Source organism: Scomber japonicus, chromosome 17, assembly GCF_027409825.1.
Source record: "Scomber japonicus isolate fScoJap1 chromosome 17, fScoJap1.pri, whole genome shotgun sequence".
NCBI lineage: Eukaryota > Metazoa > Chordata > Actinopteri > Scombriformes > Scombridae > Scomber > Scomber japonicus.
The window spans coordinates 23,260,910-23,287,193 of record NC_070594.1 but is presented as its reverse complement, the minus strand read 5'-3'; the positions used below and the strand labels follow the sequence as shown (position 1 = coordinate 23,287,193).

The 26,284-nt window shown below is 39.2% G+C and overlaps 1 protein-coding gene across 1 annotated transcript; it reads right to left on the bottom strand.

Annotated features, from left to right (window-relative positions):
* Positions 1-346: 346 nt before the first annotated feature.
* Positions 347-25,733, bottom strand: nudt14 (nudix (nucleoside diphosphate linked moiety X)-type motif 14). The gene is made up of 5 exons (XM_053337156.1): positions 25,609-25,733; positions 11,620-11,663; positions 4,776-4,840; positions 3,457-3,751; positions 347-601 (listed from the first exon to the last, which is right to left on the bottom strand). The coding sequence occupies exons 1-5, from the start codon at positions 25,687-25,689 to the stop codon at positions 352-354; spliced, it is 735 nt and encodes a 244-aa protein (XP_053193131.1). The 5' UTR covers positions 25,690-25,733; the 3' UTR covers positions 347-351.
* Between the last annotated feature and the right edge of the window lie 551 nt (positions 25,734-26,284).

Below are 26,284 nucleotides of genomic sequence, written 5' to 3'. Positions count from 1 at the left end.
TGACAGATGGCACGATAAATGAAATGATTAACAAATAGACCAAAAAAAAAAAAAGTATCAAGACAAGAGAAAAAAGTGCCAGTGACAACCAGCTATGGCAAATTGGTTCTTAGGAAAAATATGAAGATCACATAAAAGCTAAACAGGACAAAACTTATAAGATACCTGTTGGCAACAATAGGAGGGGCCCACCCTTCATCATGTGCCAATAAGCAAAAAGGCAATAAAAGGATGAAGAGCCATAAGGGGAAGAGCGGATGTGCTGGGCCAGTGTTTGAATTAATTTGGGGTAGATGGTTTTAAAGGTGGGGGTGGGGGTGGGGTGGGGTGAGGGGGGTTGGTTAATACTAGTTACACGTTGGTAGAGATCTTGTACTTGGGAGACATGTTATTATGGAACCAGATGAAACTAAATATGACACCCATGGTCTTGGGTATGCGCTCGTCGTAGGCGAACGTCATGGCCTCGTGCAGCGGGACTTTGACCACCTCGATAAGCTCTCCCTCCCGGGGCTCACCTCCACCAGCGCTCACGCAGTTGTCGTCGGACACCTCGGCATAAAACATGGTCTGCTTGGCGCCTGTTACTCCAACGCCTGACCTAATGGGGGGAAAAAAGGGAGAAAAAAAAGTGTACTCTTAAGGATTCAGCATAGAGTAGGGCTGGATTTGAAGATTTTTTTGACACTGGTGCCAGTGCGACACCTTTCACAGACTATAGCCAGACTATAAAGAAAATGAGCAAAATTCTCAAATTCATTAGTGTTTCATGTTGTCTTAAAGGAGCATTCCACCAATGCACACATGAGATGAGACTTGACATATTTCACAGAAAGTCTGCATTATAAACTGTGGTTAGAAAGAAGCAGGAAAGTTGGGAGGGGTTGAGTGTCTTAGGACAAGATGCTACTGAGTGGCATTATCAGAAATGACTCCATATTAGGAGCTAAAAGTCAGGATATTGCTGCCTCTGCTGTGTAAATTTTTATCTTAAAAAAAAACCTGTCTCTTGTAAGTTCCCCTAACTTTTAAGCGCAATGCTAAATCACTGCAAAGGCGCACTCCATTTATAAAGACTAAAGAGGGGGAAATAGCTAGCCTAGATTTGTCCAACGTTAATTAATTTACCTGTAAGACCTTTACATGCTAAACTAACCACTTCCATGCTCTACAGCTCTGTAATTAATGCACAGAGGCAGATGTAACTTGTGGAAAAAGTATATGATATAGATAGATACCCAGCCCTTAAAATATGCAGTAAAAGTCCAAAATCTTTTTAAGTACTTTTATTTCAACACACTTCACTGTAAAAATCTATTATAGTGTATTTACAGGAAGGAGTTTAGTTTATGTATCACCTTGGTTAACAAATCATATAATAAATGCAGGTAATGGGAAGTATCTGGTTTAGAAAAACAAAAAATAAAATATCATCTTAACCGTCATATCCTCACAAAATATAAAAATAACACTTTACTGCTGTGCCCACACTTGACACCCTGACACATACAGTGCAATATGAAATGTGGCTGATTCAGTCTTTCAATGCTGATAATGTGCAACACTCAGAACATAAATGAAGCCTTTCTTTGCCATTTAAACCACACTATAGATGTGACCTGAAGTTGCCTGTTAGCAGCACAGAGCTTCACCACACTGTGTGCTTCTTTCAAAACCACCCTCATAGGGGTCATGAGGGTTAAGACGATACCTATCTATTTAATGGAGGGAGCCCACATATAACAATGGCCGCAGACGACACCAACAGAGCTGGAGGAGGTGTGCGAGTCAAATCAAAACGCACGGTTATGAGAGCCGTCAGTCATAGCTGTCCAGGTGCTGCTCTTTTCCTTTCTCCCAGCGCTTTGAACTGCTGTGTCGAGCTGTGGCTTGTAATAATATATGTAATAATATGCTGACAAAGATGGATGGTTCGCCTGATGCTTCTTTCCACCTCGCTTGCATGACCTCAGCGGCACATGTCGTTTTCTCTTCTTTGGTTTTTTTTTTTATCTGTTATTATTGCAGGACTTCCTCCAAATCCTGACTGCTGCTGACTTAAGGTTAATTTTTTTTTGTTCTATATATATTTTCAAACTGTAGTGTTTTCCAGACCGGATTACATACTTTCCTCTGGGTGCATTACATTATGTGTAGTTTCAGACGTCCGACTCTAAAGTTGTTATCTTTTGCTTATCAAAAACTCAAGGTAGCTCCATCGAATGTGCCTCCATCTTGTTTTTTGGTATGAATTCCTATTATAGAATACTGAAAACATCACTCACCCAATTACTTGGTCAATTAAAAAACAAAACAAAAGCCAGAATCAAGAAAGCCTGTTCCTCTTGAGAAAGCAAATCAATGAATGCACGCGGCTACTAACAAGCTCGACAAGTGTGAGGATTAAACCGTATGAGGGAGGACCCAAAAGTTCCCGGAGGCTGTCGATAGCACGGGAGCAGGGTGCAGTGATCGGGTTTGCTGCAAGGTTGCGTACATCTACAGCTTGGTGGAACTACTAATGGTAGTTCCAAGATTTGCCACTGTGGAAGAAATCCAGGAAGAAACGCAGGAGGTTCTGGGCAGAGATATAAAATGAATTCATATGTTTCCAGGAATGGTAGAAGCTGGGACAAGAGTATCACATCTCAAGGAAAGTACTGGAAAATACTGGAAGATTTAATCACTTTTCTTTTTTTTAATTAATTATGGCAATTTTCAGGTTTTAGCCAAAAAACCTATGTGTTGAGTGTGTAGACACTTACTGTAAGGAGTCTGATAATGCCTGATTTGTCAGTCTAAACTGTGTTCATGTTAGCTAAATTATTTTGGGGAGGCAGAACAACAAGGGTTAACTCAACAATTAGGTATTTCATTTCAATGAGGCCTACTGAATATCATTTACAAACGTGTGTAAAACCTGTGGTAGTAAATTGGAATGAAGTTGGCTAAAAAGGTCTAAAACAGAATTGGGTGATATTTAATACCTTATTCTTTATAAAAGATATCAACAATCTGTACAGGTGTGGCACCGTTTCTCATGTAGCTATTTTACTAGCTCGAGCACAGGAAGATGGTATCTCCATTATTAATCCCATGTACTACAGTAATCATAGAGCTTCCCCATCACGAAAACACTTTTCTACAACCTCTCAAATGTTTTTTTTCTTTAAAAAGGGTTTGGGTCACACAAATATGCTTTAAAAATTTTTTATCTGGATTTGAATTTCAGAAGAATAAATTGAAATGATATAATGAATGAGTGAACATAGCTCAAGGAGGTTTATAAATGAAAATGGAAATGTCACTATGTAGGACAACAAGAAAGTAATTGTTAAGGGACATTAAATCCAGTGGGAGTGATAGAAGCTTATATACATTATAAAGGACAATGAAAATGTACTAAACCCTCTCTGAGTACTGATATAGTTGCAGATATTATGTAAATAAACTAACCTGTAAGAAGTAATCCTCTTCAGCTTAGAAGCAGGCACGTCGTAGCCGCACTCCTCCAGCACCTCCTGTCGGGCGATCTCCTCCAGGGAGCAGTTGGGCTTGTCCACCAGCCCGGCGCAGAGCTCGTAGGTGATCCCCGCTGAGGCCGGGGGCCACGCGGAGGAGCCCTCCTTCTCTGAGGCCGACTGGCCCTCCTGAGACTCGGGGACGGCGGCTTCCGCGGCGCCCTCCTCGGTTTTCTCGGCAGACTGAGGCGGCTGTGTCTTGTTCCTTTCCCACTCGCACATGTATACAGCTGAGATGCAGGAGAAAAGCGCCAAATTACGATGACATCATTCTCATTTTTATTATTTAACTTGCTATGTGTTTTTTTTCTGCCACCTATTGAAAACATATTTTTTACATATACCTCATCATTTCCTCAGTCATTGAATCCAACATATATAAATATACAGATGTTTTTAAGGTCACTAAATTGTACTGTGTATCTGTAGATGTAGTGTAATCAACTTCATATAGACAATGAGTGAAAGTTATTTCATCTCAAATTCAGTAGACAATTATTTTGGCCATTTTTAAAACCTTGTGAAACTTAATGATTAATCGTTTTTAAATATCTTGTGATTATCTGTGATCATGCAGCTTTATTCTTAAAAGGCATCCTTATAACTGCCACTTCAAATAACGTATTAGCATTGTTCATTTAAAGTTGGTTGGTAATTGTCACATTTACACAATTTTACACCACTCAGTTAAATGGAAAACATTGTGGACATGCAATTCACAAGACAACTCAACACATCAAATCATTGTCAAATCCTGACTAAAACTTTTATGTCTGCCTCAATTCCACAACCTACTTTCAACTTAACCTACTTAAATTATTGTCTGAACCCACCAAGTTGGTTGTGGCTTAGAAATGGATCTCATTATAGGTTGTGGACAAAAGTCTGATTTCTTTCAGATAAAGGACCCCCCCCCCCCCTCCAACAGCAACAAGAGAGGAGGGAAAAAAATATATCAATGCCCAGACTTCCTTGAATTTAGCACACTGCGGTGTGGAACAGTCCCTGGCGACTGCTAACAAAGGAGGTTAGGCTGCTTTTTTAAAGGGGCCTCTTGCGGTCTATTTATGAGACTGCATTGTTGCTCAGATCCAGTTGAATAAACAGGGATTGTAATACGCTGCTTTTTCAGTGAAAGTGGCCACAGGATATATGTAACAATTAAGATTAGCGTGGCGACAAGAAGAAAATGAATAAACTGTATTGTACGGTAACTGCTGGTACAACAGAAGAGAAAAAAAAAAGAAATCTCACCTGGACGGAACTGCTTGACGAGGATAAAACAGTGTGAGGTGGTGTTGAAGATCAGCACTGATACACTGAGGAAGAAGGGAGAACAAAACATGTTAAAATAAAGACAAATCAGACTACATTCTTTGGCTACATCATACATCACACACATTCTTCTCCTTCAGCTTTGTCTCGTGGGACTCTGGCTACAGGAGAGCTGTCGGTCATCACTGACTCAGCGTTTAAATTCCTTATGATGTGGTCACAAGTTATTATAAAGAAAGGAGCAGGAGTCAGAGGTTTATGGGCTAAAAGAGTCTCTGACCGGGAATATTCAGCATCTTGGGATGATGGACCTACAATTATCTCTACTGAACAAATCAATATCAACTTCCACCTGCTTCATCTTTAATGACTAAAATGTGCCTTTAAATACAGTATGTGATTAAAACTAAGACATGAGCAAGGACTACTCTGTAATTCACAATGAAAGAAACCGTTATCATTTCTGAGGCAACTCAAAAAATTCAATCTATCGCAGGGAATACTGACGTAGTTTTACATCGCCATCATTCAGTCCAGCCTGACCACCTCCATACTGGTCTGGTTCCCCTCAACCACCCAGAGAGAGATAGAGAGATAGAGATAGAGATAGAGAGAGAGAGAGAGAGAGAGAGAGAGAGAGAGAGAGAGAGAGAGACAGACAGACAGACAGACAGACAGAGAGACAGGCTGCCTGTCCTCCTCCATTACATCCACACCTCTACCACCAGGAAATGGACCAGGGGCATCCTGGCTGACCCCTCATACCCCAGCCCCTCCTCTATGAGATTAGATAACATACAATTAAAAACCTATACCACAAACACAACATTTTCCCCCCCTGCGCCATAAAAGTCTAACCCTCCCTCCCAGCCTACACACCTGCTACTACCTGCCCCTGACATTTCTATACTTGGCAAATAAATGATACTTGAATTAAAATACAAAGTAATATCGAGGGCCAATACACATTATCAGTGTATGACAGTGGCATTTCACAATGATACTAGCCTATTTCTAAAAAGGACTTCTCCAGAAAAGCATTTGATTTAATTACTTCCGCCATCTGTATTGGCACTTACTAGCCACCATCTACAGTATCATAATCTGTATGGCGTTGTGATGTGTGCTACTGTATGGGCATCAGATGTCACAATGCCACCAGTTTGTGTGACCCATTGGACTCAACACAATTTAAACAAGTGCTACATTTCAGTACGAAATGACTAAAATCTGATTTGAATAACATTTAAAACAAATTTAATTTTAATTAATTTTAAATTTAATAAATGACTAAAAATTAGGCAAAAATGAACACTATTCTGACATAAGAGAACCACATTATTTCAGATTAAACAATGACTCCTAGGAAGCAGGATGTAAAGAAAGAAATAAGAGGTCGGCGCTTCGGCGGTGGCACCCAATAAATAGTACAGGTGGTTCACTGCTGTGTGTGTGGATGTGAACTGAGACTGTCGCTGCCAGTGGAGACTTCAGGCCTGGGATCTGTGTTGGGAAAGCGGATGTGTCTGAGGTGGCAGGAAGCCCTGCCCTGTCTTTCCCATGGTAAGAGGGAACCAGCAGATTGCTATTACAACTTCTTCTAGCAACAGGGCCTGAGCTGATACTGTTTAAATGTCTGTTTGCGACACAGATTTTTTAAATTGAGAGCCCGATGTGTGTGTTTTGAACAATATGTAAGAATGTCAGCTGACCTGGTTTATCTTCATTAAAGAACAATGATGATTGTCAAGGCTGCTTTCTGTCTGCGCACAATGCCTGACCCACAATGGTTTCTGTTTTTAGACTCATTCAGTATGTTTTAGGTGTCATGAAACCTATAATAAAGACTACTTCCTACTGCTGAGAATGTACATTTAATTATAGATTCATTCCAGATAATACTGAAGTCATAAGATGCTGCTTTTCCCTGCAAATGACTGCTTACAATAGGAGTAGAAAATGTTAGTTTTGCTGCAGCTGCTGATCAAAAAGACTTTTAAACGTGTCCAGCAATGCACTCTTACACCATAGGAGTCATAATAGACAGTCACAAAAATATATCAAAATTAATTTAGCGGAAAATGTTTTATTTTATTTCTTGCATTCTTCCTAGGAAAACCTAAGAAAGGTTGGCAGGAAAGGAAAAGAACAGGGTTTGTCTTGAGACATGTTCAGACGACATTTTGTTTGAATTACTTTGTTATAAGCGTGAAGCCTTCAGGGCTTCATATTTAGGCCCACCCAGCTACAAATACATAAAGCCAGTTCTCCATTCTTTGACGTCTTTATTGATCACCTACATTTATCTCTCATTCCTCATCACTCCTTGTCTCAGCTTTTGTGGCATACATTTCTGTAATATTTCCAAAAGGGAAAATGATGTATTTGACAACCTACAACTGAAACAAGAAGTCTAGTGCCGAAATATCACCACTGTAGAGCACAAGAATGGATAAGATAATGTAGTAGATCTGGGCTAAAAGTGGGACACATGGGCCTGAGGCATAGAGGCTGTCCCTTGAGGTTGGTCTGGGTTTTGTAGTGCTGTTCCACACCATTACTGCTCCTCTACAGCTTCCCGCTGAAAAAAAAGAAGCTCTAATGGTTTAACCAAAAAGCGGGCTAAGCGGACACTCAAGACTTTTCATGCACCGTTAAACTTGGTGCCTTCTCCAGGGGGCTTCCGGCTGGACAGCAGGAAAACTGGGTAATGGTAGGCATTTAAGGAGCAGGTCTGAAGTGGTTAATAGTGTAATCAGGCTTTTTGTGGTGTAAGGGAAAGAGTGGCTGAACTGATATAAGACAAATTTAGCTTTGATACCAGAACTGACGCAATTATATTGGTCATAACCAACAATTTTATAATATAGATCTCTTGTAGAGCTGCAAGGATTAGTTAGATAATCAATTAATTTAAGAAAAGATCAAGTTTCTGCTTTCCAAATTTTTCTTGTTTTAAACACTCCTGTAAGATCTTAAATATATCATCTTTGGGTGTTGGAATGTTCTGACAAAACCAGAAAATTTAACTGGGGATACCTGAGTGTTCAGTAGGGTTGGGTAACGTTCACATTTCGGACCGATGCCAGTACCAGTACCGGTACCCATACTGAACAGTACTTAATTTCGGTACTTTACTCTAAATCTGTAACTCCTGAAGTATCAACCCAAAAAGTCCCAAAATTCTTACTTGAAATTTTTTGAACATTTAAAAATATATATATAAAAAGGTATGAAAATATGAACATTAAAAATAGACTATATAATTATCAAACACAATTATACACAGCACAATGTTTAGTGAAATGTTAGTGGTACCTGTCCAGCAAAAATTTAACACATAAAAAATATATATAAAAATATATCCACATGGGTTATTTAGCCTATATTAACCATATTTCTTCTAAATATATGTATTCATGTGTTTCTGTTGTTAGCACTGTTTTCCCACAATGCATCTGTGTAAGTGTAGCGCTATAATAGAGTTACACATGGTGTGACACCATGACTGAGTTTAGTAGCTGTAATGATGTTTATGAGACATCTCGAAGAACCCTGCCACAGGTTGTTAGCAGTGTTGTACCCGAGCATGAAATGTCAAACAGGGACACAAAATCCCAGTCTGACATGTGCCCAGCTCTTGTGTTCGCTCAAGAACGATGAGTCTGAATATACTGAAATTTGGCACTGTTTGATTTGACGTCAATCAATACTCGGTAGTACCGACATAGTATACCGGTACCATTAAAAGTACCGACCTCGGTAGTAGGGCTGCATGATATATTGTTTGAGCATCATCATGGCGATGTACGTGTGCGTGATAGTCACATTGCAGAGCCTGCGATGTAGGAGGCGAATGAACTCATCTAATTTCAAGGGTAGCTGACTGATATACACTGCATACCTGCACATGGAGTGAGGCGCTGACGCTGCTGGTAACAACAACAACGATTGCAAAATGAGCAGCGAACAAGAGAAAACCACCGAAAATGATGACTTGTTGCTAAAAAGAAAAGCAACGTCAGTTATCTGGAATTATTTCGGTTAAAAGAAGGATGATGTCGACCAAACACGTGTTCTGTGTCGGCAGTGCCTTTCATCTGTTGCCACAACGAGAGGTAACACAACTAACTTGTTTGACCATTTGCGTCGGCACCACACAGCTCAGTATGACGAATGCAGAGCCAGATCTGAATGTCGTCCAAAACAAAAAAAACTTTTCAGAAGCCTTTGCAACTTGCAAACAAGTTAGTTGAGCTACCCTCGTTGTGGCAACAGATGAAAGGCACTGCCGACACAGAACACGTGTTTTAATACCGCAATATATATCGCAGGGTTAGGGTTAGCCTAAAAAATTGCAATGTTAGTTTTTTCCAATATCATGCAGCCCTACTCGGTACCCAACCCTAGTGTTCAGCTCTGCCCAAACTCTTCAGAATGAAAGGTATGGGACCCATCACAGACACGTGTATCAGGACTACAGTAATGACAATGCTAAAGAACTCGCCATATTATCTTTCTGTTGACCATGATCTCTTAAATTTCCAGCACTGACAAATACTCAAGTTCTCATTAACAGACACTAACAGCAATAAAGACGCACCAATATGTAAACACTCCAATAAACATGTAGGTGTCAAAATAACAAAGCAGTGGGAGTTCGCCCACCCAGTCTACATGTGGTTTTGTAGATATGGAAGAGACTTGTAACAGTATCCCACTGGATGTCTTGGGGCGCTGCATTCATGGCAATGAGTGAAGCAAGTTTTTGGTGAGTGTTTTTAACCTTTTTACCAATTCTGCTTCATGAACAGCATCTCAGTCAAAAAGAGGTCAGTGTCCAGTATGGAGATTTCAAGATTGCCTCTCAGCTTGTTGCCAGTGATTGAGTTCTGTTGGCGTCACTGGGCACTGACCATCAGTGCACACTAGACCATGAGGCATTTGACAGAAAACAGTTTCAGGTTGGGGGTAAGTTGTTATGAAGTGAAGAAGCTCCTCATTCACCAGTGAGGGTACAGCGTGTCAGATTGTGGCAGCTTATGTAGCATTGTACCTCATTGTCCTGGTGAAAGAAGGGTTGAGTCTGAAAATAATGCTTGTGATTTACCAGCGGATCTATTTTCTAGCCCTCGCCAATGGTCATGAATTAGAGAGATATAAGTGGCCAAGATGAGTCTGAGATGAGTGCAGCTAAGATTAGTTTTTTACAGCATGAGTAGACTCAACCTTAGGCAAAGGTCAAAAGCTTGGACATCTTGAAGTGGCTGGGAATAGAACCAATTCTCTTTCACATTGAGAAGAATCAGCTGAGATTTGGGCATCTGATTAAGATGCCTCTGAATGTCTTCCGTTGGAGGTATTCCAGGCATATCCAACTAGGATGAGATCCAAGAACAGAACCAGAACATGCTGAAGGGATTACATATCCAATCAAGTAAGCAAACACCTTGAGAAGGAGCTGAAGGATGTACGTGAAGATGCCTGGGTTAACTTATGCTGTCTTTCCATGGACGGGTCAAGCCATGAACACGTGTTTTTACCGTTTTCTCACAGCAGGGGATGGACTCACTGTTGTGGTCCTGCTTGGTTGTAGAGCTGACCACTGTCAACCCATCACAGTACGTATAAATGGGAAAAGAACATCTTGATAAACCATCTAAGATTTGTAATCTATAATTTAAGAATGAGTCCCATCAAGTACATACTCAAGGGACTAGAAGAACAACAAGAATTTATCAAATCCGTCACTTCTTAGAGTTATCTAACAATCTAAAAAATACACTTGAAATTTGACAAGACGTATAAGCAAAAATGAATCCTGCTGAAAAGGTGGAATGTTATGCACACTTAACCAAAAATGCAAAACAAACCTGGGCCCATTTACATGCTAAAGTGGGAATAACACTTTGGCACCTGGGAAAGAGCTGGATGTTCCCATGGGCTATTTCCTCTTGGAAGTACAGGTTTGGGGCTTACTGCTTTTGTCTCTGTGGTACTATTTTTCACAAGGACCACCCTTAAGAGTCAGGAGTGGAGGAAAGAGGGCTTAAATGACCTGAGACGTACCTTGAGGCACTATGGTACCCCAGGCAAAACACAGAGTAGGAACCAGGGCTTTGACACAAATGTGTGATATTTCTCTTACACAGCCCCCTGTGAAGCTCAGACATTTATAGCCATTGCCAAGTAGAATAATGAGGCGCCAGTTCCCACACAACAGGGTCTGTTGTGGTCTGACCATGCTCAGTATTGCGCAACTTTCTGAGCAATAATATCCGTTTAATCAATTAGTCGATCTACAGAAGATGAATCGCCAAGTATTCTGATAATCAATACATTTTGACTTTTAAAGAAAAAATGCCAAAACTCTATTCCAACTCAAAAAAGTTTCCATCATCAACGTGTGTTGAAATTCTCTTACAATTTGTGCAGCATTTTGATCTGAAAAAATATCTTTGGCATGTCAAAAGATGGAGAGTGGATATAAGATTAAGAGATTCACTGGTAGTACGTGTCAGGATTGGTGCCAATCCAGCAAATTCATCCTCATCTGCTGATCTGAGTGTGAGTGCCAGAGAATGAGATCAGATTCAGGCTGATGCTTGTGCAAAAGCTCTTTAGTTTGCCAAGTGTCTCCTGACACGAGAGTACTGCTGATTGTATATTTCTATATAGCTATGTCATAGGTTTCATAGTGAAGTCATGCAATATAAACTTGGTCAAAAGGAAATCAGAAATCAAATATACTCTATATTTGTTTGTTATTAGACCACAGGAGCATTGCTTTCATCTGAAAGTAATGAATAAAATATGTTTTTACCTGTCATGGGTTCGCATGAAGTCCCAGGATTTCTTTGTGCCATTCTGTGAAGGAAACAAAATGAACAGCATAAGTGAATGCAATTAAAGCTAGGGTTTTAGTACTGCAAACACTGTTTTACTCTGTAAACACAGTGGTTACATTGTAGTTAGGTGAGTCAGAGTGTATATGACTCTTACTACCTCTATTGCATGCCATCTCTGATTTATTTAATATCTTGCAAAAGCAATCAGCTGCCCTGCAACTGATGCTTGTTTAGACGTGTAACACCACAAACCACAACCAAGAAAAAGTTTATCAAGTGTAGCAGCAACAAGGATGTTACTGAATAACAAACTTCAATGGTCCTGATTTATTTGAATGATTTGCAAAGGCAAAACTTTCCACTGAAATACCTTTATTCCCTCCTAAAGATATATTAGATATTGTTGTAGCTGATATAGGGAAACATGTGAATTTGTCATTTGCTTGCTGATTTGTCAGGGTCTGTAATTAACATCTTGCGGTACAATGCCAGAAAATACTCACATAATAAAACAGGCAAAAAAACGATCTTCATGATCTTGTTATTTCCTCAATGTGCCAAATAGACAAATGTAGGTGTTTCTGTGAGTTTCAAGTGTCAATTGTTTTGAGAACACCACAGCTCAGAAAAGGATGCAAAGTTCACACTTCTAGAATACATGAAGAAAAGAAACTAAACAGATGTGTTTTTACAGGCTGGGTTGAGTGACAAGGAGGGATTCCTGATGACTAAATGCTGTAACACACCCCACAGTATTTCAAGTTCAGTGACTGAGATTGTTGTAATTGCCCTTTGGTCACATCATCACATTAACAAGATGTGTGGTGTTGTACTCCAGTAAATTTCCAGCAGGGAACTCAAACTGCACAGGCAGGTGTGTAAAAAGCACAAAAGAAATCAAGAGAAATGTTCTGGCACACAGAGAACTTAAAGCTGGAGGTCGGGACTTTTGTCTCCACCTTCTGACAGTGAGAGTAATTACAAAATCACTGATGACACGTGGTAACATCACAGGCTCCAGAAAACATGCATACTTTACAGACCGGAAACAGAGAATTTGGACATTTCTCTTAAAAACAAGGACTCAAAATGATGAACCGATTCTGACAAATTGACTCACTGACTAATCATTGTAGCTGTTGAAGGCGTGCTGGTTGTCTGCAACTCTTCATCAAACATCATTGTCACTGTGGCTGGTACTATTCCTCCCTGCATTATTTCTAACTGACCCACTGAAGAAATGGCTCCAAATCTTGTGTCAACTAGGCCTGTCACGATAACTACTTTTGTTGGACGATATATTCTCTCAGAAATAAACGTGATAAAGGACAGGATTGTCATATCAAGGATAAATTCATACCACTGACATGAAGACAATATAATATAATATAATATAATATAATATAATACAATATAATATAATAATGATGCAAGGGGGTGAGAATGGAGAACAGGCACAATGCTTCCGTAAAAACGCAGACTGCCATTATGGGCCGGGACAGGGCATACTGAGGAATGGAGGCAACTACTTGCTTAGCCAATGTGACATGAAAATGTGAAGTGTGGCAATATTAAGGTTAAAAAAAAAGATTAAGGTCCTGTCCATGTGTCACATGATAAGTCGATATATAGACATGATAATGTCTGTAATTACGTAATTGTGCGATAAGTGGATAACGTAATTACTGTGACAGTCCTAGTGTTGACCATTTTTTAGCGCCACTAGCAAAGCCAACACATATCATTTCCTGTAAATTCTTCACAATAGAAGAATTTAGTACTTTAACAGCTTTTAATATTAAGCAGTAAAGCAGGTAATTTCGGGTTTGCATCAGCAGTAACTTAACACAAGTCTGACACGGCTGCCCCTCAGCAGGGTTCCTGAAGTTGTTTGAATTAACTCTGGAAATGTGTGAATTAAACTGAAACAAAACTATTCCTCTCTCCACATCATATGCAGTATAAATATAGTAAAGTTGGCCTATATTTTCTATGCCTGAGGAAATATGGCCTTGATTCATATTTAGGCTACACCTCCTCTCCACCCACCAGCTCTTTCAGACGCAGTGATGACAGCTTTACCAGAACTGGCTTATTTCAGCTACAATAGATTTGTCATTTTCTGTGCGAGAGCTGTGGTGTGGTTTCAGTACCACCCAAGAAATGGGAGGAGGTGAAATGGCAGACTGATTACACTGATAGAATCAGACATAATAAAGCTACTGTTGTGTACTGTGAGCTGCAATGTACAACTTTTAGATGTCTATCTGAAGGGGATAAATGGGGCAGATTGAAGAGTGAGAGGGAGTTTGTTTCCTTTCAAATAAGTCTGTCATATTCCTTTAATTCTCAAATTAATTTTGATGGTAGGATATAAATATCACAGACTGAATACTGTGGAAAAAACAATAGCAACACTTCAAAATTACAGTGATGAGAGGTGATAACTGTAATACATTCACATTTGCATCAAAGAAGGATGTTTGAGGAAAGCTCTGCAATGCTTTCATTACCCAATTTATCAACAACAGTTTATCCCTTTAGTCACCCGTGAAAGTTACAGTAATTCCTACCTTCCACCCAGTTTCTATGGAACGCTTAAGTTTTGGAAGTCCTCTAAATGATCTCAACAAACATTCAAATTACATACTGCAAGACCTAGCAGGTCACAGCCACGGGGCCTCAACAAAGCCAAGATAGCATAGTGGCCTCCATGCATCATTAACTGTTATGTTGAAGTGCGAAAGGTGAAGCCAAAGTCTGCCAAGGTTTTTTATATGGTTATTAATATGGTGCAATTTTTATGTACTGTGAAAGATATTACATCAGCTTAAAAACACACTGAGACACGCCAACACGTACTTCTGGTGGACAGTCTGAATTAAAAGGTTGCAAATAGCCTATGTTCAACTATGGTTGAGTTTTAATTGTTCATGTTGAATGCATTTGCAAAACCATTCGCTCTGCAGGATCTGCAAACCTTTTTCTATCTTATATCACTGTTAATTTATTACCTTTGGGATGTGAACTGTTTGTTGGACATAGCAAGCAATTTTAAGACAAATTAATTTGAAAAATAATCAATAATTGAAAAAAATATTAACTTTCAGTCCCTTAAATAATTATGTTTTTCATTAATAATGCACATGATTATGTGATATCAGTGGTTACCATCCGGTCTAGTCATCAAGTCACAGTCCACACATTGGCCAATTCATTGTATTTCCATGCATCCATTCTGCCTGTCAGTAGATTCAAACCTACAACCTTCTTGTGAGGAGTTAAATTAGGGTTCAAAACCAACATTACTATTACTGCAACAGCAGTTACAAATTTTACATGACTATTACTAAAACAATTAATTTTTCTTGTGTTTTGTGTTCAGTGTTAGTAAAACCAAACTGAATGTATTCTATGTAAGAAAGACCCTTACAGTCAAGAAATGTGCAAGGCAAGGGTCACATGATCGATAAGTTACTTGTACTGTTACGTCGTGTGTTGTAGCACTGCCATTAAGTAGGGAGTGGGAAATAGTATTTTAATATCAAAGTGTTTTCCCAATGTTGTCTATACATTCCTTTTTTTTTAAGCTGAGCCCAGTTCTCACAAGCCACCCAGAATGAACCACTTTTGGACTGCGACCCACCAGTTTGGAACCACTGATGTATGTGTCAAATAAAATCTAAAGAAACAAATGTATTCTGTCCAGATTTTGTTTAAACTTGAACTGGATCTTGTAGAAACAGATGAAAAAAATGATGACCTGAAGGCAGAGGCGACACCCACTCATCAGCGCTCTGGCTTTGGCGATTAGTGAAGCGTTGTCAAAACTCACTGTGGAGTCATGAGAGACGCTGTGCTTGCTGCAGACAGTCTGCTGGTGGTGTAATTACTCGCATGTCAACAAAGTGTACGAGTGTCTTACACGCCATCATTCCTCCTTCAGGCCAAGCCAGCCACACCCTCTCACTTTTCCTCCATGAAAGCAAAAGTATTGCAGAGGCGTGTGTGATAAATCATTTGTCATGACTAAGGCGGGGATGCACTTCTTGTGGCTTGTTGCTTTGCTTACTGAATAATGGATGAGACAGAGCGTTTTTCCTGACAATATGCCTTTTAAAAGCAAATTATAGGGTATTTGTATGTGTGAATTAATAGATAAATACAAGGGCTATGCTGCCTCTGATCCCAATCTTTATGCTTTCTTTTAATGGATGTTTTGTTCTGTCAAAATAACGAAGAAAATGAAGATATCATCAACTGTTCGGAGATATTTCACCCATAATTTCCTTGATGCAAGAATGAGGTTACCTATGGAGTAGTGTAGTGCGACAACTAATGATTATTTTCATTATCGATTTATCTGTCATTCAGTTTTATAAAAAGTCAGAAAATTGTAAAAAAAATCCCAAAAAATCCCAAAGATCTAGATGACGTCCTCAAATGTCCTGATAAATAGTCCAAAACCCAAAAGATATTCACTTTATCAAAAAATACTAAAGAAACCAGTAAATACTCATATTTGAGGGGCTGTTGCCAAAGAATGTGGCCGTTTTTTATTAAACAAAAAAAAATCTTTAAAAAAAGACTCAAATGAGTACATGACTCAGAGTAATTGGTGATTAATTGTCTGTCGATTGGCTAATTATTGCAGCTCTACACTATAAATAGTTACTATTTTGACAACATGTACTCATATAGCCTTATGAATAAATTATAATTATTGTACAACAGAAAAGTGGAGTACCTTTTATTACTCTTTTGTTGATACTCTTAATAATTGTTCTAATAAATGCTTTATAAAAAATAAAAGTGCTTTGTGAACCACAGCGGTGAATCACAGCACCAGTAATTAGAAAACAAATACATGGTTTGAGGCTATGAAAAATGAAGGCCAGTTCCAGTAACACAGACAATGCAAATGCCTGTTGAGTCTTGCCTGACCACAATACTTAGAGGATCCAGCTCTAATAGCAAATTACTGATGCGTTTCATTTACCTTGAAAATTGGAGGTTGGACCTGTGAATGACGTCACACCCGAGTTTGGAGTGTTCCGGTTCAAGAAGTCAGAAAGCCAGTTCTAGCCAGGTTAGCCACACGTACAAACATCATAGCAACGTCCACAGATAGAAGTTGGACAGTGCTGTATGTATGACTGATTTAATGAGACACAAATAAGACAAAAGTACTAATAAACAGGATATTACTACAACTTTCACACTGTTGATACACAATGTTACCATTTTGGATTTTGTGGTCGGTTCTGGTGAGCTTCTTCCAACCTTCTGAGGCGGAAACCCAACTTCAGGGGGCATTCCAGTTGAAATTTCCAACTGGGAATCGGAGATTTTTTGTTTAAAAATGGCTGATGATAGGGCTGGGCGTCTATGGCAAAAAACAAAATCACAATTAATTTAACTTTTAACCACGATTACGATTAATGAACGATTATCTCCACCCTTGATGAACAATTATGTATTTTCACAGTTTCTTTTGTTTTGTATTTTACACTGCCGTCACGTGAAATTTTGTGATATTTTCGCACATGAGGATCTTTAGGGAGTGAAAATAATGATGTTTTAAGGTGTGATGCTGTGGTTAATGTCTAGTTTACTTGATTAAAACTATGTAAAGATCATGGTTTTGGTTAAAAAAAGATCACTGGAGACAAGTTTTCAAATTCCTTAAAGATATGCAACCTTTACTGTCATGGCAACAGTGAACACCACAGTTAATTGACATGAGCAAGATTAAGTCGATTAGTGTTTCTAAATGTCGGTTTCGATTATTTTTCGATTAATTGCCCAGCCCTAGCTGATGACACGATCAACTGTCACAAATGAAAGAGTGGAGAAACCTATCAAATGCAGATGCTTCCATGCACCAAGGCTTACTCATATCCACTGACAATTAACATTCAAAAAAGAGCACTCAAATGTTTCAATCACCTTAAATCCAGTCCTCCAGTCCAAAACCCTCTAAACCCAAGAGCTGAGCCCAACACTGGTTTCCAAACACCAATCAGAGTCAACCAAATTTCAACACACTGTAAAGAAACCTCTCTAGAACATTGAAAAGAAGAAACTAAACGCCAAAGTAGATCATAATGTTATATGGCCCCTAAAAAGAGATGATGGGATTGGCAGAATATCTCTCTACTGTCAAAGATGGAAAGCAGAGACAGATCATGACTGAGTGCAGACTCAGTGACCACACACCGCCAATCAAAAGAGGACACAAAAAACCATGGCAACCAAAAGAACATTTGGTCACAGATGCACTTCTTCCCATAATGTAAAACATTTAATGAAATGAGGAACAAGTTCAACTCTAACTAGGGCTGCAACTAACGACTATTTTGATAGTCGACTAGTCATTGATTATTGAAACGATTAATCGACTAATCGAATTAGTGGTGGTTCAAACTCCCCTTCAGGGCCCCCCATATATATAGATCAATAGATAGAAATAACCATAAATACCATAATGATATACAATCATGAATACAAAAAATCAAATACAAGGAATAGAAACAATTCTTGTATATACATAGAGGTAAGTTATTTCAATTATTACGAATGATAACATATTGCTAATAAAAGTAAACTGCACAAACACATTTATAAATCAATATTACCATCCTCCAGCAGTGTCAACCAAGAGTCAAGACTAAACCACTTCACCTTGGTGGTATAAAGACTGATTTTACATGATTCTTAATGATTTTACTCACGACCCAGAAAAAATACAACGTGTCTGTGAAAGTACATATTCACAGTATGAACTGTGGTTTATTTGGTGTGACTGATTTTAATTTTTGCATCATTAGGCTACCATACAAAACTCCTCAGTGGAGACCTGAGGTCAACCTACTGCTGCTCCTCTCCTACTTCTGACTGGAGATCTCAGCAGGTAGAAGCTGTTAGTTCATAAACTAGAAGTAGGGCGCGTAGTGTAACAAGGTAAACTGATCCACACAGTAACATTATATCATTGGTATAAATGAGTGATAGAAAACCGTTTTTTGTGTGTGTGTGCACGCTCCGTGCTGCCGCCGGTACAGTCTCCTGCAGGGAGAGCAGCCTCCAGTTAGCTCCGGGAAAGTCATCACTGTCCAACACACTTAGACGACGCAGTGTTGCTGAAGTGAGACAGACTGAGCACAGAGTTAATTTCTTCACCTCAGAGTTGGGTTAAGTTGTTTAATGCTGCAGTGTGTGTTGTTAAGCTGCTTTTGTTCACCGCTCCGCAAAGCACGAAAAACACGCCTGACGACGTAACCGACAATTATCGACTATTAAATTTGTCTGCGACTAATTTTGTCATCGATTTTTGTCGACAATGTTGACTCATCGTTGCACCCCTACTCTAAAATTTCAGATTTCCTGTCATTCATTCAATTATTTATTTCATTGAACTAAACTAACAGCAAATCTTTATTATGGCTTAGTCTGTTTACAATAATCATATCAAAATGTCACCATTCATTCTGACTTTGATTGATGTTTAAAAGGCTATAAAGATGACAAGTTTAGCTTCCAGCAACTGCATATAGAGGTAAAACTATTCATCATGAATGTGTCACCACACACACACACTCCCTCTCTGGTATCCTGTCACCACTCACAGATGGTGGGGTTCCCCTCATTACTCGGCCCACTTGCTGAGAGAAGGGGGGCGGGGGCGGCTTGAATGGCCCTGGGGAGACGGAGAATCATGGCGGACATGGATTATGACGGAGAGATTAGCCCACAGACAGAGAAAGAGAGGGAGAGATATAGAGAGAAAAGCGCGAATAGGCTACACAGGACCTTGAAATTAATGTGGTCCCTCTGGCTTTGGGCATCAGAAATGACAGGCTCCTGTGTGAATAGCTTTTGTAGAGAGGGATGTATGGGCTTGATCTTTTAGGTGCTTAAAGTCTAATAAGCATCGCTAGAGCTGTCTGCGTTACCGCATTACCCCGGTAACGCAATCACGTCACGCCCACCGCAGAGTCATGCTGATCTCCACTTCACTGCGGAGTGAGCGGCTCAAGAGATGGGACATTAGTTATTCTCTCAGGCTAAGACATTTTAGATACATAAGACATAAAGATAGACATTGAGTCTATAGAGGCGATAAAGAATAGACTACAAGACTACAGGAATATAAGCTTTTAAAAAGTTTGACATATTGTTCTGAATATAAGATGGTTGTTTTTGCCGGAAATTCATCTGAAAAACTTTGGTCGTCTTACATCCAGGGTCAACACAATTAAGGTCACAACATCAGATTTTCTTTTTTAATGGATAAAGTAGAGGTGTAAAACCATGGATGTATTATAAGAGCTGGATACCGTACCAAAGATGGCGCCCATTCAGTCCAATAACATTTGTACGGTTGAAGCATACGCCAAAAAAAATGTCTAGCTTCCAGGTTTGCTTTCAGCCCACTGAATATGCGCAGTGGCCCCGCCAGCAAGTTCCCGCTCAGCCCATAGACTTAACATTGTGATAATGTCACTGATTTTTAAATAGCTTTTCTTGGCTCGACGAAAGTTTTACACATATAAAACCTCCATGGTTCAAAAAGTCATAATAGAAAGAGCCATAATTGAGTTTGTCTGCAGTTCGAGTTTACAGATGTCTCTTTTACAATGGTGGTCTATGGGTGAAAATGCTTTTTGGGCCGCAATACCACAAGTGAACACTGGGAAAAATTGGCTTATAAGCTGAGCGGCGGCACCCATGTATAAAACCAACTCATTATTTTAGCCTTGTTGCTAGGCTAGTTGGTATATTGAAGTCGGTTTACAGTAAGTGTATTAGAGTCAATCAGTCCTAAAAGTGTTCTGTTACTCCAGTTTAACCTCCAGGAGTTCCTGAAGGCTTGTCTACCAAGTTTTTCTGTCACGAAGGAACTAAATTCATGATGAGCGAAAACAAGCCCAAAGTGTCTGCTATGTCAAACTGCCAAACACCACTGTGACAGATGATAAAGGCAGTCTTATAAATGCTAACCGCTTCCTGGTAGGAGAGTGTGTGACAATGTGAATATTCTATTATGGAAGTTATATTCAAAAAGTATTTGTCCAAAAACCAGGCGGGGAGTTCCGGTCCTCTGAAATGAGGCCAACGCGGAAGTAACTTAGAACTGCATTCTAGCAAAAGGCCACCAGGGGGCGACGGTTTTGGTGTCAAAAGGACTTCCATCGCTATACAAGTGAATGGAGAATTCACCAACTTCTCACTTGATTTCTAACCTCAGTAAACGTTTCAATCGCTAGTTTAAAGCCTTCTTCAATGTCGTATGATGTTCATTTGTGAAATTTTGGCCTCCCTGATTTTATATTTGACGATAAAGCGGGGTATGCATTAGGGCGTTGCTACGTCATACCCATATAAGTAGAATCCGTGTTTTTATTTTTCCCAGCATGCACCTGAAATTTTCAAGATGGCGCTGCCCAGATTAGAAACTATTGGCTTCCGAGCAGCAGTCCACAAACCAATGGGTGATGTCACGGATGTTCTTTTATACAGTCTATGCCAAAAACAGGTGTTGGAAAATGAGGGGGTCGGCTTATATTTGCTCCAATACGTAATTCAAGAACAAATTATTTTATAAATATGATTTTATAGCCGTTACCGTGATGAATGAATGGCTTTGCTGGTTTGTGTGGAAAGGGGGAAAAAAATCAATACCAAAGCAGCTCTAATCATTTTTTATAATCATCTTTTTCTGGATATAGCTTGAGTGTCTGTTTTCTCAGCAGCCTCAACAAAGGCAACAAGACTATTACACACGAATTACAACATTGGAACTACTGATCAGCAGAGCTTTTAGAACAAAGGAATCACATTTACAGCAATGTAAGTGAATTGTCAACCATACCTGCATAAACTGATCAACCAGTAATGAGGAAGTACAGTATCACCAGCATTATAAGCAGCCTGACAAGTGGGCTCTTATCCACAAGGACACACTTCCCAAGTAGACACCCATGTGACTGTGTCCTCCAGTCAAGTCTACACAGAGAGCGAGTAAACCTCAGATCGCATCAAGGCATTTTTTACATGTTTGGTCCCTCTAATACAAACTGACTGAGATACAGCTGAGGACTTGGAGGACTTGACCGCTGCCTGTTTTCTGTTTTAACCTCTGTTGACCACATTTGCACACAAAATGCAGTGTCAGTGGAATATAGGTGAGGTAACGGCAACATATGAGGGCTGGTGTGATGCTGAAACACTAATTGATTGATACAACCATTTGTGGATTAATTGATTACTCGATCAATAATAACTCTATAATCATTTTAGTTGTTTTTTTAAAGCAAAAATACCCCATATTTGCTGTTTTCAACTTCATAATTGTGATGATTTAATGCTTTTCTTTGTCATATGTGATAATAAGAATAGAATATTTTTGGGTTTTGAACCTTTGGTCGGACAAAGGAAGACATCTTAAGACATCATCTTGTCTCACTATTTTCTGACATTGTGTAGACTAAACTGTTAATGGATGAATCAAGAAAAGAGTTGCCAGATTAATAGTATTGTTGGTTCCAGCCCAAGATTAGTAGGTAGAAAGAAAAGGAATTAACAATAATTGATAATCCAACATTATAAGTTTTTCATAAAGGAAAAATGTGATCGTCCCTCTTCAATCTCATAGATTTATAACATGAGGACAATCCTCTCTCCACCTCCAGAACATACATAAATTCACACACAAAATGGTCATTTGTGTTTAAAGACCATAATGGATCTCATATTCATGAAGGAGTGAGGGGTCAAGGGCTGTAACTATACCAGATAAATAATTCCAGATGAATAATTCACATCGTTATGATGAATAAAATGAAGGCAATTAGCCTGCTGTAAGAAGAAACTCGTGATTCAACATAAGCACGAGGGAGCAATACGAGAGGCTTCCCTGAGTCAACAGGGGACAATCACCTGCTTTGTAGAGAGGCGAGGAAGAGGAGACAAAACACCAATAAACACTAACGATGAAGGGAGCCTCTCAGGCGTGACGTTACCTACTTTCAGTGAGTGTGTTTCTGCGAGTGACCATGGTGAGCCTGCAGATGTGCGGCGAAGCGTAAAAAGGTTTGTGGAAGAGATGCTCCCTCAGTGGGAGTCAAAAAAGCCTTTGTGGTGGTGGTTGAGGGGGAGAGGAGAGGGGGGGGCGTCCCTGAACAGCCCATCCTGATCTACTGAGGAGAGGATGACGAGGATGAAAGGGAGGACGGTCCACCACCACTGCTACCATCACTTCTTTTGTTGTCCATCTGCTGTCTTAGCCGTTCCACTGTTCTCTTGACAAGATTAAACCCCCCTTCTCCTGTCACAGGTGTGAACCCCAAATGGTTAAACTCCTCAGTGAGCCCCCCTCATCATATATGACATAATTTAGCTTCTAATATTGAAGGCACAACTACAAAAGACCACCTTAAAATCATTTACCAGTTGTAGTTTTGTCACCTAAAAAATATACAACTTTTATATATCTATAAATCTAGATAAAGAATTCTGAAGTAATCATTTGTTTCAAGCACAGAGTGAACAAAATAGCTTCTTCTTCTTCTTCTTCTTGTAGGTTAAATAAATCCTCTTGTCGTCTTCAATGGAAGCAGTGAGGGCACTGATGTATTTTTGGGGTTTTTAAAGTGAGTTTTAAGACAATATTTTTGTCCTTATTCAGGTTTTAGACATCAGAAGCCATCGCTGACTAACAGAAGCTACACAAATATTTTGAATCCTAAAAATAAATTCATCTGGACTGCAGCCTGTGTTTGGGGTAGAAGCATATCTCACTTCACTGGCGAGCATCAGGAACGCATAGTCAGCACATTACACTTTCTTTTAGTTGGAAGGAAGAACAAACTTATATTTTTAATGAGGAGACTATAAAACAGATATAACTAGAGCTGCAAGGATTGGTGGATTTATGGGCAACAATTTTGATAATTAAAATAATCATTTTAGTCATTTTACTATGCAGAAACACTGATAGTTGCTGGTTTCATTTTATAAAATGTGATGATCTGAAGGTTTTCTCCATCATAGATGATGGTAGAAGTGAATCACTTTAAATTTGGACTGCTGATCAGACAAAACAAGGCATCTGAAGACATCATTATGAACTCTAAAAAAAAATTTGACAGGAATGTAAATGCAATGTAAAATCAGCTATAGCAATACTGATTTAGAGACTTGTATCAGGATCATCATTCCACACCTTTGAGCATTTACTGTAAAAACATGAGATCTGAGAGCTCCCAAACTCAGTTTATGAGATTTCAGTCCACCACTCTGCCCTGTTTGCCACCCCAACCTGGACGAACAGCTAAAAATGTATATAGAACAAATATACCTGCACCCACAAGCCTTGTAGGACACACCTATAATACTGGAGTGAATCAATGCAGTGGCAAAGCTTTACTAAATCTGAACTGTGAGCACTGTAGCAGCATCAGAAATGTTTGATATTAGAAAATCTGAATTCTATCTAGATCTAGAATTGGGAAATATGACTATGTAAGTGTATTACAGTTCACTATTGTCTACACCTCATAGTAATACCTTGAATGTAGTTAGACATGCTGAGCAACGCTGTAAATGAATGAGTAAGACTGCTTTATAGCGATTTGTAACTGTTAACTAATTGCCACAATGTGATAAGGTCTTGATTTGTCAGGTATTTTATTTGTTTGATGTGTCAGAAAAAGACATTTTTGTTGGATTAACTGGACAAAGAGATGTAACAATAATAAAAATAGTTGCGTCAATGATTAAATTTGAATAATTTGACTACAATGTAGAAATCTACAAATGAGGTCATCTACCATGTGTAATTCCCAATAAATTTTCATGTCCCATCTTGACCCTGTTCTTAGGTTACAGTGTGTTACAACAGATATTTAGGCTAGTTTTAACTATTACACAAACATTTAAAGTCCCCCTCCAAACTAAAATATGTTTTTCTTCTTTTTCCTGCAGTTAAATGTTTGAGCTTCATTATGTAGCGCTAGGTACTAACATTCATCTACTAAAAGTGGAAACTTTCTCTGAATTCAACACAAATCAGATTTTTAAGGGGTGGGCCCTTTAAGCATGATTTGTGACATCACAACTAGTTTCGGGGACAATCCTGGTTTATTAAACTTGTACTGGTGTGATGTGGAAACTTGAAGCCTCCAGGGCACAAACATTGAAAATGTATGGTTAAGTAGGAGACATCTTGTGTCCACCAGTTAAACTCTGGACACTAAATATATTTACATATTCAGATATTATGAAATCCTTAATAAAGGAGAAGGAGGAAGTGTCATTTTAAAGATTTTGAAGATGACTGAACTTTTTATGCAGAAAAACACATCAGACATAAATTATTAGTCAAAGCTGAATATTTTATATACATCTTAGACATATCTGGAGGGGACCTACAAGTAAAGCTGTACAGTGTCCCTTATTACTGTAAATCTGAACTATATGTAGACCCCTGACCCTCAGACTCCACACCCACCAGACTGCACTTACACATGAGTCAATTTAACAGTTGAAATCAACAAGTCTCACCTGACCCTCTATTCATACTAGAAACTGCTTTTCTCGCCAAATCGTGTTATATAAACCTCCTTACACTAATGTAAAGCATGTGCTAACGGTGATGCTCAACACCCCCCCACCCCTTTTAAAAAAAACACCTCTGCAGCAGCAAGCTACCGTTAGCATATTAGCTCATAGCTGTCTCTGAGCTGCCACACAAAACACAACAACAGCTTGAAACTGACTGCATGTGAAAACACACCCGACACGATGTCAGTGTGGTTAAAGCAACGCAAATTGTTGCGACCACCGTCTGTGTTTGAGGTCAGCTTAGCCTTCATGTTATGCTAGCCTGCTAGCTGCCAAATGAATGGGGGTTGGGCTATTAGCCCTCAGCAGCCAGCAGCCGTCACACAGAAGCAGCTCACCTGGTTGTAGTGCACCCTGAACGGCTTCAGGTAGTCGGACTCTGTGCACGGAACCACTTCAATGTTGTTAATCTCTTCCATAGTGCAGAGCTGCAGAGGACTGGAGGCTCAGAGACGGTCTGTCTGTCACCGCACACACACTGACAGTGAAGGAATGCCTACGGAAGCCAGCAGAGGACATGAGACTGTCAGGGTGGCATGAGAGTTAGTAGGGAACAATATCAGGGATGGACGATGGAAAAATACAAGCATTTTATAGACCACTAGTACTAATACATATTTCTTTTTTATATGCTTTAAGTTTCTGAAGTATTTTTAGTCAAGGACAATGGCACTGAAATAAACATTTAAGTAAACTCAGCAGTCATAAGTTTTTGCACATGACATTATACAATATACAGCAGTAGAGAGGTAACTGAAATTGTAAGATATGATTATATCAGTGTCGGCTATCAATCACACCCCTAATTAAACACATACACAGTCCATTTTGTCCATCTTTCAATGTACAGGTCTTTTCTCAATCACTGAAGAAAAGTTAGCCTTAATAATATCTAATAGGGATGTGCCATGTGGACAAAATCAAACATTGCAATATTTTTGACCAAATGTCTTGATATCGATATTGCAACAATGTTGTAGGGTCTACTATTGGTGCTTTTTTTACAGAATATTT

Coding starts and splice junctions, on each gene's coding strand:
- nudt14 (XM_053337156.1), bottom strand. CDS start 25,689: ATGGAAGAGATTAACAACATTGAAGTGGTTCCGTGCACAGAGTCCGAC. Junction 4,841..11,619: donor TTCATGCGAACCCATGACAG/GTAAAAACATAT, acceptor CTTCTTCCTCAG/TGTATCAGTGCTGATCTTCA. Junction 602..3,456: donor AAGAGGATTACTTCTTACAG/GTTAGTTTATTT, acceptor TCCCCCCATTAG/GTCAGGCGTTGGAGTAACAG.